The sequence below is a fragment of the Cervus canadensis genome, chromosome 32 (genome assembly GCF_019320065.1).
Source record: "Cervus canadensis isolate Bull #8, Minnesota chromosome 32, ASM1932006v1, whole genome shotgun sequence".
NCBI lineage: Eukaryota > Metazoa > Chordata > Mammalia > Artiodactyla > Cervidae > Cervus > Cervus canadensis.
This window is the reverse complement of record NC_057417.1, coordinates 19,051,304-19,066,411: the sequence shown is the minus strand read 5'-3', so window position 1 is coordinate 19,066,411 and position 15,108 is coordinate 19,051,304. Positions and strand designations below refer to the sequence as shown.

The window sequence follows — 15,108 nt, the reverse complement described above, 5'->3', positions numbered from 1 at the left end:
CAACCTCCAGAAATGGGATGATAACTTTCTATTGTTTAAACCAATTAGATCTTGGTACTTTGTCACAACAGCCTAGGAAATGAATACAGTATTCAAAACGACTTTACTTGATACGTGGTTTAACTTTAAAAATAATAACAGGGGACTTCTCTGATGGTCCAGTGGTTGAGAATCTGCCTTCCAATGCAGGGGACACAGGGTCAAGCCCTGGTTAGGGAACTAAAATCCCACATGCCACAGGGAATTAAGCCTGCATGCCACAACTAAGAAATAAAGCAGCCAAATAAACAAGTAAAGAAATATTTTAAAAATACTGTTATATATTTATATTACATTTATATTACTGAATATTAGAAAAAATAGACCAAGTGACTCCAATCAGTGGCCTTTAGGTATGTCATTGTTTAGGACTAGGCGGATGTAGGTGTGTTGCAAGCCAAGAGCGGTTTCGTTGGCACATGAGGGGCCGTGCGATAGAGTGGTCAGGGATAGACCCCCTCTGCGCCAGGTTTTTAAGATTCCTTAACCTCTCTGTGTCTGGGTTTTCTCTGTATAATAGTGTTGATCATAGCAGTACCTACTACACAGAGTTGTTTGGGTGATTAAATGTAAGATTAACATGTGTGGTACAAGACACAGCCTGGGAGCTGATTCAGGGGTTTATAAGTGCTGGCTCTTCATTGTATTACCCAGAAATGTAAATACCTAGTGATCCCAGCCCACACAAGAAGGAGGGCGGTCCCAGTGAGCCCAGTAGGCAATCAGGAAGGGTGCTTGACCACCGCATGCTGCTCCCACTCTACCAGGGCCTCTGGAAGGTTCCTACACAATGGCACACTACCTTTGGTTTCATTTAACACCTTGTTCCGGAGAAATTTAAAAGCCGTTATTAATTTTTCATGTGGAGTGAACACCAGCAGTACAGACTGGAGCCCTGTCGAGTTGAGCAGCGGTCAGTGGAGCCAGTCTGGGTATAGAAGGAACAACGGCCCAGGAATTGCTACACTCTCCACCAGCTGACCTTGAGCAAGGGCTTGCTTTGAGCTGGGTGCTCCTCTAAGCTGACTCTCCATCCAGCCTTTTAATCCTTATAGTGACCCTCAGGGCAGAATGCTCTTCTTTTTTTAAAAAAAAAATTTATTTATTTAGGCTGAGCTGGGTCTTTATGGCTGCACGGGCTCTTCTCTAGTTGCCGTGAGCGGGGGCTACCCTCTAACTGTGGTGCCCAGGCTTCTCATTGCGGTGGCTTCTCTTGTTGTGGAGCGTGGTTGCTCCGAGGCATGAGGAATCTTTGCAGATTAAAGGGTTCAACCCCTATCTCCTGCATTGGCAGGCAGATTCTTTACCACTGAGCCACCAGGGAAGCCCCAGAGTGCTATTCTTATCTCCATTTGAGAGATGGGCGAAGGAGGCCCAGAGAGGTTAAGTAACCCACCCAAGGTCACAGAGCTGGTAGGCGGAAGGGCAGGATTTGTACCAGGTGGTCAGGTTGCAGAATCTGCCAGGTCTGTTTTCTGCCAGGGTTGCTGGGCTGGTGGGCTGTCAGCCCAGAGCTGCTGGTGGCCCTCTCACCACCTCTAAGAGCTTTTCTGAGAATGAAGGGCAAAAAGGAGAAAGCTGAGGTGGGAGGCGGGGAGAGGCAGACTGCTGACACATTTTAATCACTGGGTCCGGCTGCGCCCAGTGATCACACCACCTTCATTTACATGGATTGATGTAGACGCTTTCCCTTCAGTCCACTCTTTTTATCACTTGCTAGCTAAAACGCCTTGTCTTGGACTTCCCTGGTGGTCCAGTGGTTAAGAATCTGCCAGCCAATGCAGGGGACACGGGTTTGATTCCTGGTCTGGGAAGATTCCACCTGCTGCAGAGCAACTAAGCCCGAGAGCCACAACTATTGCCGCCCTTGAGCCCTAGAGCCTGTGCTTAGCAAGAAGAACCACCACAGTGAGAAGCCTGCGCCCCGCAACTAGCCTGTGCAGCAATGAAGACCCAGTGCAGCCAAAAATAAAAGTAAGGAAAAAAAAAGATAAAACATCTTGTCTTGTATTAGTATAGTGCTTTCTCCCAGCTGGGTGGGGCTTGACAAGGGTTAATCAGTGAATGCCTGGGTGCCCCCTGCTCACAGTCCCTTGGCCAGACCTCCAACCGTGACCCTCAGAGTCAGAGCTCTTGAGGGTCAACACAGCTCACACCCAGGACTGAAAGGAGGGTCCCTCATCCACCCCGGGATGGGGAGCAGCCTTCTGCTCAGCACCGCCCCCCCCTCCAACCCCGGAGCTCCCCAGCCAAGTGGTGCTCCACTTGCCCAGTGGCCTTGCTTGGTGATGAAGCCAGTTTTGGCTCCTTCCCTTTCCAGCCCTCTTCCAGGAACCACCTTCCAATTAGATGACTTGTTCTGGAATCCTTATCTCAGAGTCTGGTTCTGGGGAATCTAAACCAAGACAATATTTACATAGCAGGGAGCAAACACTCAGTAAGTGGAAGGATTGCGGCTCCTTCCTCTACCTCCTACCATCTGCCTGAGCTGCTTGGAAAAGAGCTTCAAGCTTGGAGTGCACTGGTCCAGGCCTGGGTGGGGCTAGTGGTAAAGAACCTGCCTGCCAATGCTGGAGATGCTGGAAACAAGGGTTTGATCCCTGGGTGGGGAAGACCCCCTGGAGCAGGGCATGGCAACCCACTCCAGCATTCTTGCCTAGAGGAATTCCATGACAAGAAGCCTGTGGCTAACAGACCATGCAGTGAAGAGTTGGACACGACTGAAGCGACTTAGCATGCACGCACGCATATATAAACTATATAAAGTATATATACATTATAATTAACATATAGTAATTAATAATGCTTATAGTGGGCTGGTCATGGTACGCGAGCTCAATCATAGACACCCTGAATTTCATTATGAAGGGTAATTCAGATGAAATCTTTCATCATAAACTCCTTTGTACTTTAAAGTGTAATCATCGCACACATCATTACCTATGTAAGGTAAGAAAATCATTTTAAAAATAAAAAAGACAAATATAAAAAGTTCAGTATACCACATCTATTAAAGACCCAAGAAAGTAACTATGGTAATTAATTTTATGTTCCGCTCAACTGAAAGCAGATCGCCTTCAGTCAGATGCAGAGTCCCAGCGCTTCAGTCAAAAGCCATAGTCCTGCTTGCCACAAACTAGAGAAGCCCGCAATACAGCAAAAAGACCCACACAACAAAAATAATAAAAAATAACTAATTCTAAAAAAAAAGTAAAAAAGTAAATTTCCCTCTATATGTTGTGTGTGTGGTGTGTTGTATACACCTACTATGTCCAGTTTCTCTGGAGACTTTTTCTTTTCAGAGTTTTTTTTTTTTTAATTTGTGGAACCTTTTAATGTGTCAATGCACCTATTGAATCACTACAACACTGCTCTGTGTATTTTGATTGGGCCACATCACTTGATCTTAGTTTCCCAACCAGGAATATAAACCTGCACTCCGCCTGCCCTTGGAAGGCAAAGTCTTAACACTGGACCACCAGGGAAGTCCTTCTCTGGAGACCTTGACTAATAATACATTTGCTAAAGATCAGCTCAGGCCTGTGGAAGGAGGGTGATGAAGCAAGGACTCCTCCTTCATGGCACCCCACTGAGAGTGATGCCAGCCCAGTGCCAAGCCCGATCATGGACCCCAGAACTCTTACTTGAGCACGCCCTGTCTTGATCCGGGAACATGGTCGGGGGCTGGGGACTCAGGTGTGGCTCAGGTTTGCTGGGAATGAAGACCTCAGCGTTGTCCTTCCGCTTAGCAGACAAATTCCTTTCCTTTTTATTACCTGTAAAAACACAATTGTTTATATGTCAGACATTGAGTGCAAGCAGAGATGGCACACTCTGCCCAGGTATCTGTTTATTTGTCTGTTCACTTATTCATTCAACAAATATTAATGGAACCCCTGCTCTGGCACCATGCTAGTTTGGAATTAGAGGTGTGAATAATACAGACAACAAAATAAGTTTTCTGGTTTAAACAACAGCTTAAAAAAAAATAAAGAGTACGAGTGGGCTGTGAATTTGGCAAAAGAACTATGAAGGTTTGAACATGACCCAGGTTTGGGGAGCGGGCTTCCCAGGTGGTGCAGTGGTAAAGAACCCCCCTGCCAATGCAGGGGATGCAAGAGACACGGGTTCAATCCCTGGATGGGGAAGATCCCCTGGAGAAGGAAATGGCAACCCACTCCAGTATTTTTGCCTGGAGAACTCCATGGACAGAGGAGCCTGGTGGGCTAGAGTCCCTGGGGTCGCAAAGAGTTGGACACGCACACAAGTTTGGGGACAGTGGTTCCAGAGTTTTAGAACCAGCAAAGGTTTAAGAACATGAGAAGACAGGGACTTTCCTGGTGGCCTGGTGGCTAAGACTCCACGCTCTCAATGCAGGGTCCCGGGTTCAATCCGCGGTCAGGAAACTAGATTCCACATGCTGCAATATGAGTTCACATGCCATAACGAAGAGCAAAGAACCTGAGTGCTGCAACTTAGACCCAGCACAGCCAAATAAATAAATATTAAACAAAAAAGAACATGAGAGGACATGCTTGGGAAAGCAGTCCGGTGGGCAGCGAGGCAGGTGGCTAAATGGACTAAAGAGAAAAATCAGGGAGAGAAGTGTAGTCCCTGGACTTGGGAACCCCCAGCCTGGGAAGGCAGAAAACCTCGGGAAGTTTCTGCTGAAATTCCGAGGAAATCCTGGGGTCTGTGATGGCCCAAAGGAGGGAAGCCCCAGAATCAAGGGCCCCGTGGGACTCTTGGCAGCTGAGGGTAGATAATGGGGACGTGAGTGAGGTCTGTCTGACTTGCACTAACCTCTCTGCCATTCCCCCCATGACTTTGTGAAGGGCATGGAGTGCCCTTCTGAAGTGGCTGCTCCCTGGTTGTCCTGATACCCAGGGCCCAAGGGAAGACCTGTGCATGAGCCAGAACCCACAATGTCCAATGAGACAAGACGAAGAAAGGAGAAGGGCCAATGCTCAAATGGAGACTGACTGCCCAAGTGCTGAAAATATGCTGCTGATGGTAAGAATGACAGCTAGCATATATCCAGTTCAGCCTCCAGAGGACCCAGGCACTGGGTCAGGCCTTTGGCACACGCTTTCTCATATATTTCCCCGGCCAGCCATCCTAGTGAGTGGAGAGTAGGCAGAATAATGGACCTCAAAATTGGCTACATCCTAATTCCCGAAAGCTGTGAATGTGTTAGGCAACAAAGCAAAGGGGAATTAACTGTGCTAATCATCTGACCTTAAACTAGGGAGGTTATCTTGGATTATCCTGCTGGACCCAATGTAATTACATGGGTCTTTAAAAGTGGGCTTCCCTTGTGGCTCAGCTGGTAAAGAATCCGCCTGCAATGTAGGAGACTTGGGTTTGATCCCTGGATTGGGAAGATCCCCTGGAGAAGGGAAAGGCTACCCACTCCAGTATTCTGGCCTGGAGAATTCCATGGACTGTATAGTCCATGGGGTCACAAAGAGTCGGACATGACTGAGTGACTTTCACTCACTTCACTTAAAAGTGGAAGAGGGACAAAGTTTCAGCTTGGGATAATGAAAAAACTTCTGGTGAAAGACAGTGGTGTTGGTTACATATAGTGTGAGTCTATTTCATGACACCAAATTGTGCTCTAAAAAACAGTGAAGAAGGGACTTCCTTGGTGGTCCAGTGGTTAAGAATCCACTCGCCAATGCAGGGGACACGGGTTTGATCGCTGGTCTGGGAAGATTCCACATGCCATGGGGCAACTGAGCCCATGGGCCACAACAAGAGAAGCCACTGCAATTAGACAGTAGCCTCTGAATGCAGCAACGAAGATTCAGGGCAGCCAAAAACAAATAAATACATTTTTTTAAATGGTGAGGAAGGTAAAAGAATAGAAATGTTATGTATACAATGTTACTATATTATATACAGAATGCTATAATAATAAAGGAATGTTACATATATTTTTCACAATAAAACACACACAAGTGGAAAAGGGCTGCTGATGAGGAGGGTCAAAGGGAGATGTGACTACAGAAGAAAGCCACAGAGAGGCAAGGGTACCAGCTTTGGAGGTGGAGGAAGGGGCCAGGAGCCAAGGTACACGGCAGGCTCTAGAAGCTGGAAAAGGCAAGGAAACAGGTTCTCCCCTGGAGCCTCCTGTTGACACTGTGATTTTAGCCCATCACACTTATGACCCGCAGAACTGCTGCTGCTAAGTCGCTTCAGTCGTGTCTGACTCTGTGCGACCCCACAGGCTCCTCCATCCCTGGGATTCTCCAGGCAAGAACAGTGGAGTGGGTTGCCATTTCCTTCTCCAATGCATGCATGCATGCTAAGTCGCTTCAGTCGTGTCTGACTCTGTGTGACCCCGTGGACAGCAGCCCACCAGGCTCCTCTGTCCATAGGACTCTCCAGGCAAGAATAAGATAATAAATTTGCTCATTTGCTACAGCAGCTGTAGAAAACTGATACATACTATTGCAGACTAAGGCTCTGAGGTTCAACATTCTTCCAAGGTCACAGAGCTAGGAAGTGATAGAATCAGGATTAGCGCCCTCCCCTTAACCGCTTTTGGCTTCCCTGGTGGCTCAGGTGGTAGAAAATCTGCCTGCAATGCAGGAGACCCTGGTTTGATCCTTAGGTCGGGAAGATCCCCTGGGGAAGGAAATGGCTACCCACTCCAGTATTCTTGCCTTGGAAATCCCACGGACAGAGGAGCCTGGTGGGCTACAGTCCATGAGGTCACACAGAGTCGGACACAACTGAGCAACCAAGCATGCACGCGTGCTTAACCACCTCATTGACTTTCTCCCGGCTCCCTCTTCTCCATAAGATGGCCCTCCAGCAGTTGCGGAGGTCTACCTTGGCCATCAGAAGGCTATACAAGGCTATTTCCTAGGGCTAGTCCAAAGGACTAGACTCTTGGGGCAACCCCAGAACCCTCACGTCTTCATGGAAAGTAGACTGGAACAGTCATTTTGTACCGTGTTCCCCGCCTGCCCCTCCCTCCTTTCCCAGGCTCACTCAGCTCCAGCCACACTGGCCCTTTCTCTGTCCTCGGGTACCCCAAGCTCTTTCCCTGTTCAAACCTTTTATGCTTGCTGCTCCCTGGACCTAGAATGCTGTTCCCATGGCTGCCCCCCTCTCCTCATTCCTGTCTCAATTTAAACATCACCTCCTCTGAGAGGGCTGTGCTCACCATTCCAGCTACCGGCATCCTTCTCTGATCCTGGTTCCCCAGCCAGTGTCCTGTTTTATAATATTCACAACTTTCAAGACCATCGGCGTACCATTCTTTCCTCCTCCCTGAACTCCTAACCTGACCCTGACCCAACTCTCCCCTTTCCAGTTACTGGAAAAATAACTTCTGCCTTTCTCTATGCCACTCACTCACTGCCCCTTGCTCACAAGGAGGATGAATGGGGTGGGAGAGAGTCGGGGCAGGAAGCCATCAGGGCTCAGTCCTTCCCTCTGGGTGGCGGGGGGGTAGGGGTTGCCCTCAGGTCACAAGGTCCCCTTCCAGACGCCATTAGCATCTGGGGCCAGGGTTTGTCTACAGAGGAGGGTCAGTACTGCCTAGCCACCAATCCTATCAGTTGGAAAGGTGATCATTTGCTCCCCATCTATCCCATGGCTATCTCTCATTTGTTTCACAACTTAGAATGGGAAACAGAGGGACCTGGGATTACTTACTGGCTTCTCAAAGCCCAATCATCACTTTGTAATCTCATATGGTTTATTTATTTAGCCTTAGGCAGGAGGAGAAGGGGACGACAGAGGATGAGATGGTTGGATGGCATCACCGACTCAATGGACACGAGTTTGAGTAAACTCCGGGAGTTGGTGATGGACAGGGAAGCCTGGCGTGCTGCAGTCCATGGGGTCACAGAGTCAGACATGACTGAGCAACTGAACTGAACTGAACTGAAAGGTTAAGAGCACAGGCTCTGGGCTCAAACTGCTGCAGATTCACTTCTGCTCTGCTCCTTCCTGGCTGTATGACCTTGGATGAGTTATGTGACATCTCTGTGCTTCCTTCTCCCCATCGGCAAGACAAGTGCAATGACAAGACTTTCCTTGGGATTGTAGTGAGGACTGAATGAGGGATTATATGGAAAGCCCTTGGAATAGTGGTTGGCTCGTATCAGTAACAACGCAGTGCTGGCAATTGTTATTATTTATCTGGTTAAGTGCTAATTGTCAGGGTTCCCAGGTGGTACCAGCGATAAAGAACCCGCCTGCCAATGCAGGAGATGTAAGAGATGTAGGTTTGATCCCTAGGTCGGGAAGATCCCCTGGAGGAGGGCATGGCAATCTACTCCAATATTGTTGCCTGGAGAATCCCCAAGGAGAGAGGAACCTGGTGAGCTATAAGTCCATGGGGTCGCTAAGAGTCAGACACGACTAAGCAACTAAGCATGCACGCACTTATTGTCTGTTTTCTCTGCTAGGATTATGTGATGTAGGAGAACGACTGGGCTCGTCCTATCCTGGCATAGTACCTGGGCCATGATACATGCCCAGTAGATGAATGAAGGACTAGCCCAGAACCAGGCACATCTTTTCAGGTTACTGCTGACTGCTCTTGAGTAAATGTTCAGGAGTGGCTCAGAACTCCAATCCCATGCTAGAGTCTGGGGGGACCTTGTAACAGGCCTCCTGCCTGCTCCCCTCTGTGGGAGCCTGTCTCCTCCTGAAGCTAAGAAGCTGCAGATGAAAGCAGTGGCTGAGGGCGGCAGTAGGGGGGCATGTGCGCTGCCCTCCACCCCCAGCAGACATCACCACAGTCAATGTGGGGCCTGCCAAGCAATCTGTTAAAAAATGTAAAATGGCAAAAAAGTGAAGCTCTCTCTTTCCACTTATGGGAAAGTATCACTCTTAAGGGCTTCCCCAGTGGCTTAGCAGTAAAAGAATTGACCTGCGATGCAGGAGACCCAGGTTTGATCCCTGGGTCAGGAAGATCCCCTGGAGAAGGGAATGGCTACCCACTCCAGTATTCTTGCTGGGAAATCCCATGGACAGAGGAGCCTGGGGGCAGGGACAGGGGTGGCTACAGTCCACGGGGTAGCAGAGATGGCCATGACTTAGGGACGAAACAACAATGACTCTTAAACTGCCTGCGGTCCAACTGCTCTCCTTCAGTGGCCTGGTCTTTCACACCTGGAAGCGAATGTCATGCCCACACCCATCCCTGCCACACCCCCCATTTCCAGGGCGGGGCCCAGTCAATCTCTTCATAGCCTTTCCCTCCATTTGTCCCCTTGGAGGAAACACAAGTCACAGCACAGATGCAGCCCCCTGGGTCTCACTCAGCAGTGCATCAACACTACCCTGACCACTAGGGGCATGAAAGTGAAAGTGAAAGTGAAAGTGTCAGTCGCTCAGTCGTGTCTGACTGTTTGCGGCCCCATGGACTGTAGCCCACCAGGCTCCTCTGTCCATGGACTTCTCCAGGCAAGAAGTGGAATGGGTTGCCATTTCCTCCTCCAAGGGAACTTCCTGATCCAGGGATTGAACCCAGGTCTCCTGCATTGCAGGCAGATTCGTTACTGTCTGAGCCACCCAGCAGGTGGGGTGGGGGTGGGGGTGGGCAGAAAGGGCATAAGTCCTTGCTTTATTTGACAAAGATTCCCTGAATGACTTGAATGTGCCAGGTGAGGGCTGCATGCTGGAGATGCAATGGAGGGGAAGAGCTGGACTGTGCCCTAGAGGCAGAGCTCACAGGCCAGAGGGGAAGAAAGGCGACTGGGGGCAGGGAGACCAGGGCCAGATGATGTTACAGGAGCAGAGCAGGCATCAACCTAGCTGGCCGGGCTGGGAGTGTCAAGAAGTCTTCCTGGAGGAAGCAGCCTCTGGGAAAAGCAAGGAGCTGGGTTTCATGGGTCAGAGTGGAGAGGAAAGGAAAGGTAGTGATCTCTGTGGAGGGAACAGCCCAGCAAGAAGGAGAGAGTGTGTCCAAGGGACAAATGTTCTCCTGTCTGCAGACCTCAACCGTAGGGTGCAGATTTTCCAGATCTGCCTGTTATTATGTGCCCCCCAAGACTCATATGGTCAAGTCCTAATCCCCAACAACTCAGAATGTGACTGTGTTTGGAGATAGCATCTCTAGAGAGCTAGTTAAGGTATTAATAAAATGAGGCCTTTAGAGTAGGCGCTAATCCAACATGACTGGTGTCCTTATAAGAAGAGGAGATAGGACCCAAGAACAGGGGACTTCCCTGGTGATCCAGTGGTTTGGAGTCTATGCTTCCAAAGGAGGCGGCCCAGGTTCGATCCCTGGTAAGGGAACTAGAGTCCACATGTAGCTACTAAGAGTTTGCATGGAGCAACTAAAGATATTGCATGCTCCAAAGAAGAGCCAGTGCAGCCAAATAAAAATAAATAAATAAGATAAGGTCATAGGAAAAAAAAAAAAAGACACAGGAACACACAGAGGGAAGACCAGGTAAGGACACAGGGAGAAGGTGGCCATCTGCAATTGAAGGATAGAGGCCACGGAAGACATGAAGCTTGCCAACACCCTAATCTTGGACTCCAAGCTTCCGTAACTGTGAAAAATACACAACTGCGACTGCTGAAGCCACCTCTGGTCTGTGTACTTTGTTATGGCATCCTGAGCAGACCAGTGCACTCACTGCCTGACTTCAAACACTCCCTCATTTCTTTCCTTCCGTTCACCCAGTTTTTGGAAAAATGAGCACAGAATGGAGAGGGAGGAGAAAGCAGAGGCCATGCCAGCTGGGGATCAGAGACGAGGACTATTGTAGATGGGCCCCTCTCTGCCACCCACCAATTGTTTTGCTGACTTTACCTTCTAGGGTTTGTTATTTTTTTAAAGATTTTTTTTCATGTGGACCATTTTTAAAGTCTTTATTGAATTTGTTACAACATTGCTTCTGCTTTATGTTTGTTTGTTTGTTTTTGGCTGCAAGGCATGTCGGATCTTAGCTCCCTGACCAAGGATCAAACTCATAACCCCAGCACTGGAAGGTGAAGTCTTAATCGCTGGGCTACCAGGGAAGTCCCTTCTAGGGTCTTTCCTGAAAAGCCTTTTCTAGTGGACCACTGCCATGGGTGCCCATCTGCTTTCCTTCTCCTTCAGATGCTCTTTGATTTTTTCTTTGGAAACTCCTATCTCTGTCCATGTGCTTTGGGTGGTGACAATCACACCCCCAGTCCTGTTGGCTGGATCTGGCCAATCAGAGTCACAGTGAGTAGTTCAGAGATGCCACCCCATATGGGTTCAAGAGCCAAGCCGGGGGATTTTTCTGGAGCTTTTAGGAAGAAAAATCCACTTTCTGATCGAGTTGTAAAGCCAGTGTCTCAATTCTGTGTCTATATGTGGAGGACCCATGTAAGAATGGTACCAAGATGAAAGAAGGCAGAGATAAGAGGAAGAAGGGAAGGGGAGGAGGGAAGAGGAGAAGAGGTATGAGCCTTGCTATCGTCCTGGAAAGTCAACCCAGAACACTCACTGGAAGGACTGATGCCGAAGCTGAAGCGTCAATACTTTGACCACCTGATGCAAAGAACCGACTCATTGGAAAAGACCCTGATGCTGGGAAAGATTGAGGGCAGGAGCAGAAGGGAGCGGCAGAGGATGAGATGGTTAGATTGCACCACCAACTCAATGGACACGAATTTGAGCAAACTTCGGGAGACAGAGGAGGATAGATGCGCCTGGCATGCTACAGTTCATGGGGTGGCAAAGAGTCAGACACAGCTTAGTGACTGAATAACAACAACACAGTCCTGGACTCCTCAGTTATTCAAGTCAGTAAATAGTCCCTTTCGCTTAAGTCAGTTTCATCAGCCGGTTGGCGTGTAGATTCTGATAAACATCCTACAGTGCACAGGACAGCCCCCTACAACTATCTGCCAGAATTTACCATCTGGAATTTCAGGGTCATTTGTAAGCTTTTGGGAGCCTTCACCTTTAGCAATCAGCAGAGACCTGAACTGATATACACCCTGGCCTGTGAGATAGTCTACGAAAAGCCGAAATCAAAGTACCGCTGGAAATTTAAGCCCTACTATTAGATCCAGAGACATCAAAGGCAAAGAAATGCCGAATAAGACAGAGCTTACTTTTGGAAGCTGGGTTAAATTCCAGCACTACGAGGGTGTCTGGGCCCTGGGGAAGGCGTCCTTCTGTCTCCTGGTCCTCGGGAAAATCCTTTTGCACTGAGTCCCTTCGGGAAAGAGGGGAGTCATCTCTGGGACAGCCCACCAGCACCTGGTCCTCGGGCTCCGGCTCAGAGAGTACATCTTCTTCGATAGAGTCATACTCATCACTGGAACCATCCTTTTCTTTCCTTTGTAGATTGACACTAAGTTCCAGGCTTTTTCTTAGCTCCTGCCAAAAGTCAAGAAGAGAAGGAAAAGATGAAATATGTTCCTTTGAGGAAAAACGCCTTTGAAAATAGATCACAGGAATCAAAGAACTATTTCCATCAACCTAACATTTACTAAAACCATCTCAACCCATGTGTCATCCTCACTTTGAAGATGAAAAAATAAAGGGGCAACGAGCAACTCCCTTCTGGACGGAGCAACATTTATAGTACTAATTGTGGTTTCACAGGCTGAGGATGCCACTAAACGCGTGTGTGTGTGTAACAATTTTGATGTGGGGGTGTGTTAAAACAGATTGTGGAGTCCCATCCACTGAGTTCCTGATTCAGTGGGCATGGATGGGGCCTGAGAACTTGCATTTCTAACAAAGTGATGCTGATGCTGCTGGTCCAGGGACCACACCTTGACTACGAAATCCCAAAGGTCTCCAAATGATCCTGATATTCCAGGTGGTAAAATGTCTGGCAGATGGTTGTGGGGGGCAGCCCTGTATACTGAAGGATTAGACGCACTGATAAACATCATAACATTTACTTCTCAACTACAGTTGCTTGATTTTTTTGTATGTGTTTCATCTCCATGAGACTATGGATTCACAATCTTGAGATCAAGCATTAAGATCTATACTTATGGTGATCAGAACATCGATCCCTGGAGCCAGGATAATTTGGAAACAATGAGGGCACTGCTGCCTTTCAGTTCAGTTCAGTTCAGTCGCTCAGTCATGTCCCACTCTTTGCAACCCCATGAATTGCAGCACGCCAGGCCTCCCTGTCCATCACCAACTCCCAGAGTTTACTCAAACCCATGTCCATCGAGTCAGTGATGCCATCCAGCCATCTCATCCTCTGTCGTCCCCTTCTCCTCCTGCCCCCAATCCTTCTCAGCATCTGGGTCTTTTCCAATGAGTCAACTCTTCACATCAGGTGGCCAAAGTATTGGAGTTTCAGCTTCAGCATCAGTCCTTCCAATGAACACCCAGGACTGATCTCCTTTAAGAAGGACTGGTTGGATCTCCTTGCAGTCCAAGGAATCCTTCCTCAAGAGTCTCCTTCTCCAACACCACAGTTCAAAAGCATCAATTTTTCGGTGCTCAGCTTTCTTCACAGTCTAACTCTCACATCCATACATGACCACTGGAAAAACCATAGCCTTGACTAGACAGACCTTTGTTGGCAAAGTAATGTCTCTGCTTTTTCATATGCTATCTAGGTTGGTCATAACTTTCCTTCCAAGGAGTAAGCGTATTTTAATTTCATGGCTTCAATCACGATCTGCAGTGATTTTGGAGCCCCCCAAAATAAAATCTGACACTATTTCCACTGTTTCCCCATCTATTTCCCATGAAGTGATGGGACCAGATGCCATGATCTTAGTTTTCTGAATGTTGATCTTTAAGCCAACTTTTTCACTCTCCTCTTTCACTTTCATCAAGAGGCTCTTTAGTTCTTCTTCACTTTCTGCATAAGGGTGGTGTCATCTGCATATCTGAGGTTATTGATATCCTCCTGCAATCCTTGATTCCAGGCTTGTGCTTACATGCCGCCCAGCGTTTCTATGATGTACTCTGCATATAAGTTAAATAAGCAGGGTGACAATATACAGCCTTGACGTACTCCTTTTCCTATTTGGAACCAGTCTGTTGTTCCATGTCCAGTTCTAACTACTGCCTTTATACTGGGACAAAAGTATACCCTGGACTGTCTGGGGAAGCCAGTGTGTTCTGTCAGTCTAGCTGTGCTATCCCTGTAGCCTGTGTCATAATTAACATAGATGTGAGACCATGAGAAATAATCAAGTTTATGGTTGACCATAAACTTAAGAGTTGTGTGGTAGGCTGAATAATGGGGCTTCCCTGGCAGCTCAGCTGGTAAAGAATCCACCTGCAATGCAGGAGACCCCAGTTTGATTCCTGGGTTGGGAAGATCCCCTGGAGAAGGGATGGACTACCCCCTCCAGCATTCTTGCCTGGAGAATCCCATGGACAGAGGAGCCTGGTGGGATCCAGTCCATGGGAACCAAAAAGTTGGACAAGACTGAGCGACTATGCACAGCACAGGCTGAATAATGACTCCGCAAAGACGTTTAAGTCCTATCCCTGGACCCAGTGAATTTGTGAGGGGTCATGAATATATATATGGTGAGACCATATAGAAAACTTTGATCATCTTAGAGAAATCATCCTAGAAAGCCCGATGATAGAAATATGGACATCAAAGATGCTGCTGGTGAGGGTTCAGGAAATAAGGAACATGTTATTGGGAACTAAAGGGCAGAAAATCCTGTTATGTGGCAGCAGAATCTTAGCCAAACTGTGTCCTATAGTTAGGTGGTATGTGGAACTTTAAATGATACACTTGAATATTTAGCTGAAGAGAGTTCCAAGCAAAGAGTTAAAGATACAGTCTGGTCTCTTCTTGCTGCTTACAGTTAAATGCTAGAGGAAAGGGACAGACTGAGAAAAGAACTGTTAAGTAAAAAGGAACTGGGATTTGATGATTTGGGAAGTTCTCAGCCTATCCAGATCACAAAAGATGCTAAAATCAGGAAATTCACTATTAGAAAGTCCTTGGGTATAAGTGGCTGTGGCTCAGATAGTAAAGAATCCACCTGCACTGCGGGAGACCCGGGTTCAATCCCTGGGTTGGAAAGATCCCCTGGAGAAGGGCATGGCAACCCACTCCAGTATCTTTGCCTGGAAAATCTCCATGGGCAGAGGAGCCTGGTGGGCTACAG

At 48.0% G+C, this 15,108-nt stretch overlaps 1 protein-coding gene across 7 annotated transcripts in view; it reads right to left on the bottom strand.

Moving 5' to 3' along the window:
* LOC122433296 (katanin interacting protein) overlaps nt 1–15,108 on the bottom strand; it is a 228,546-nt gene that overhangs the window by 105,068 nt on the left and 108,370 nt on the right. For all 7 annotated transcript variants that reach the window (XM_043456082.1, XM_043456088.1, XM_043456086.1 and 4 more), the window contains 2 exons: nt 12,106–12,373; nt 3,684–3,815 (listed from right to left, as the gene is read on the bottom strand). In XM_043456082.1, coding sequence (XP_043312017.1) covers nt 3,684–3,815; nt 12,106–12,373 — 400 coding nt within the window. The remainder of the gene's footprint in view (nt 1–3,683; nt 3,816–12,105; nt 12,374–15,108) is intronic.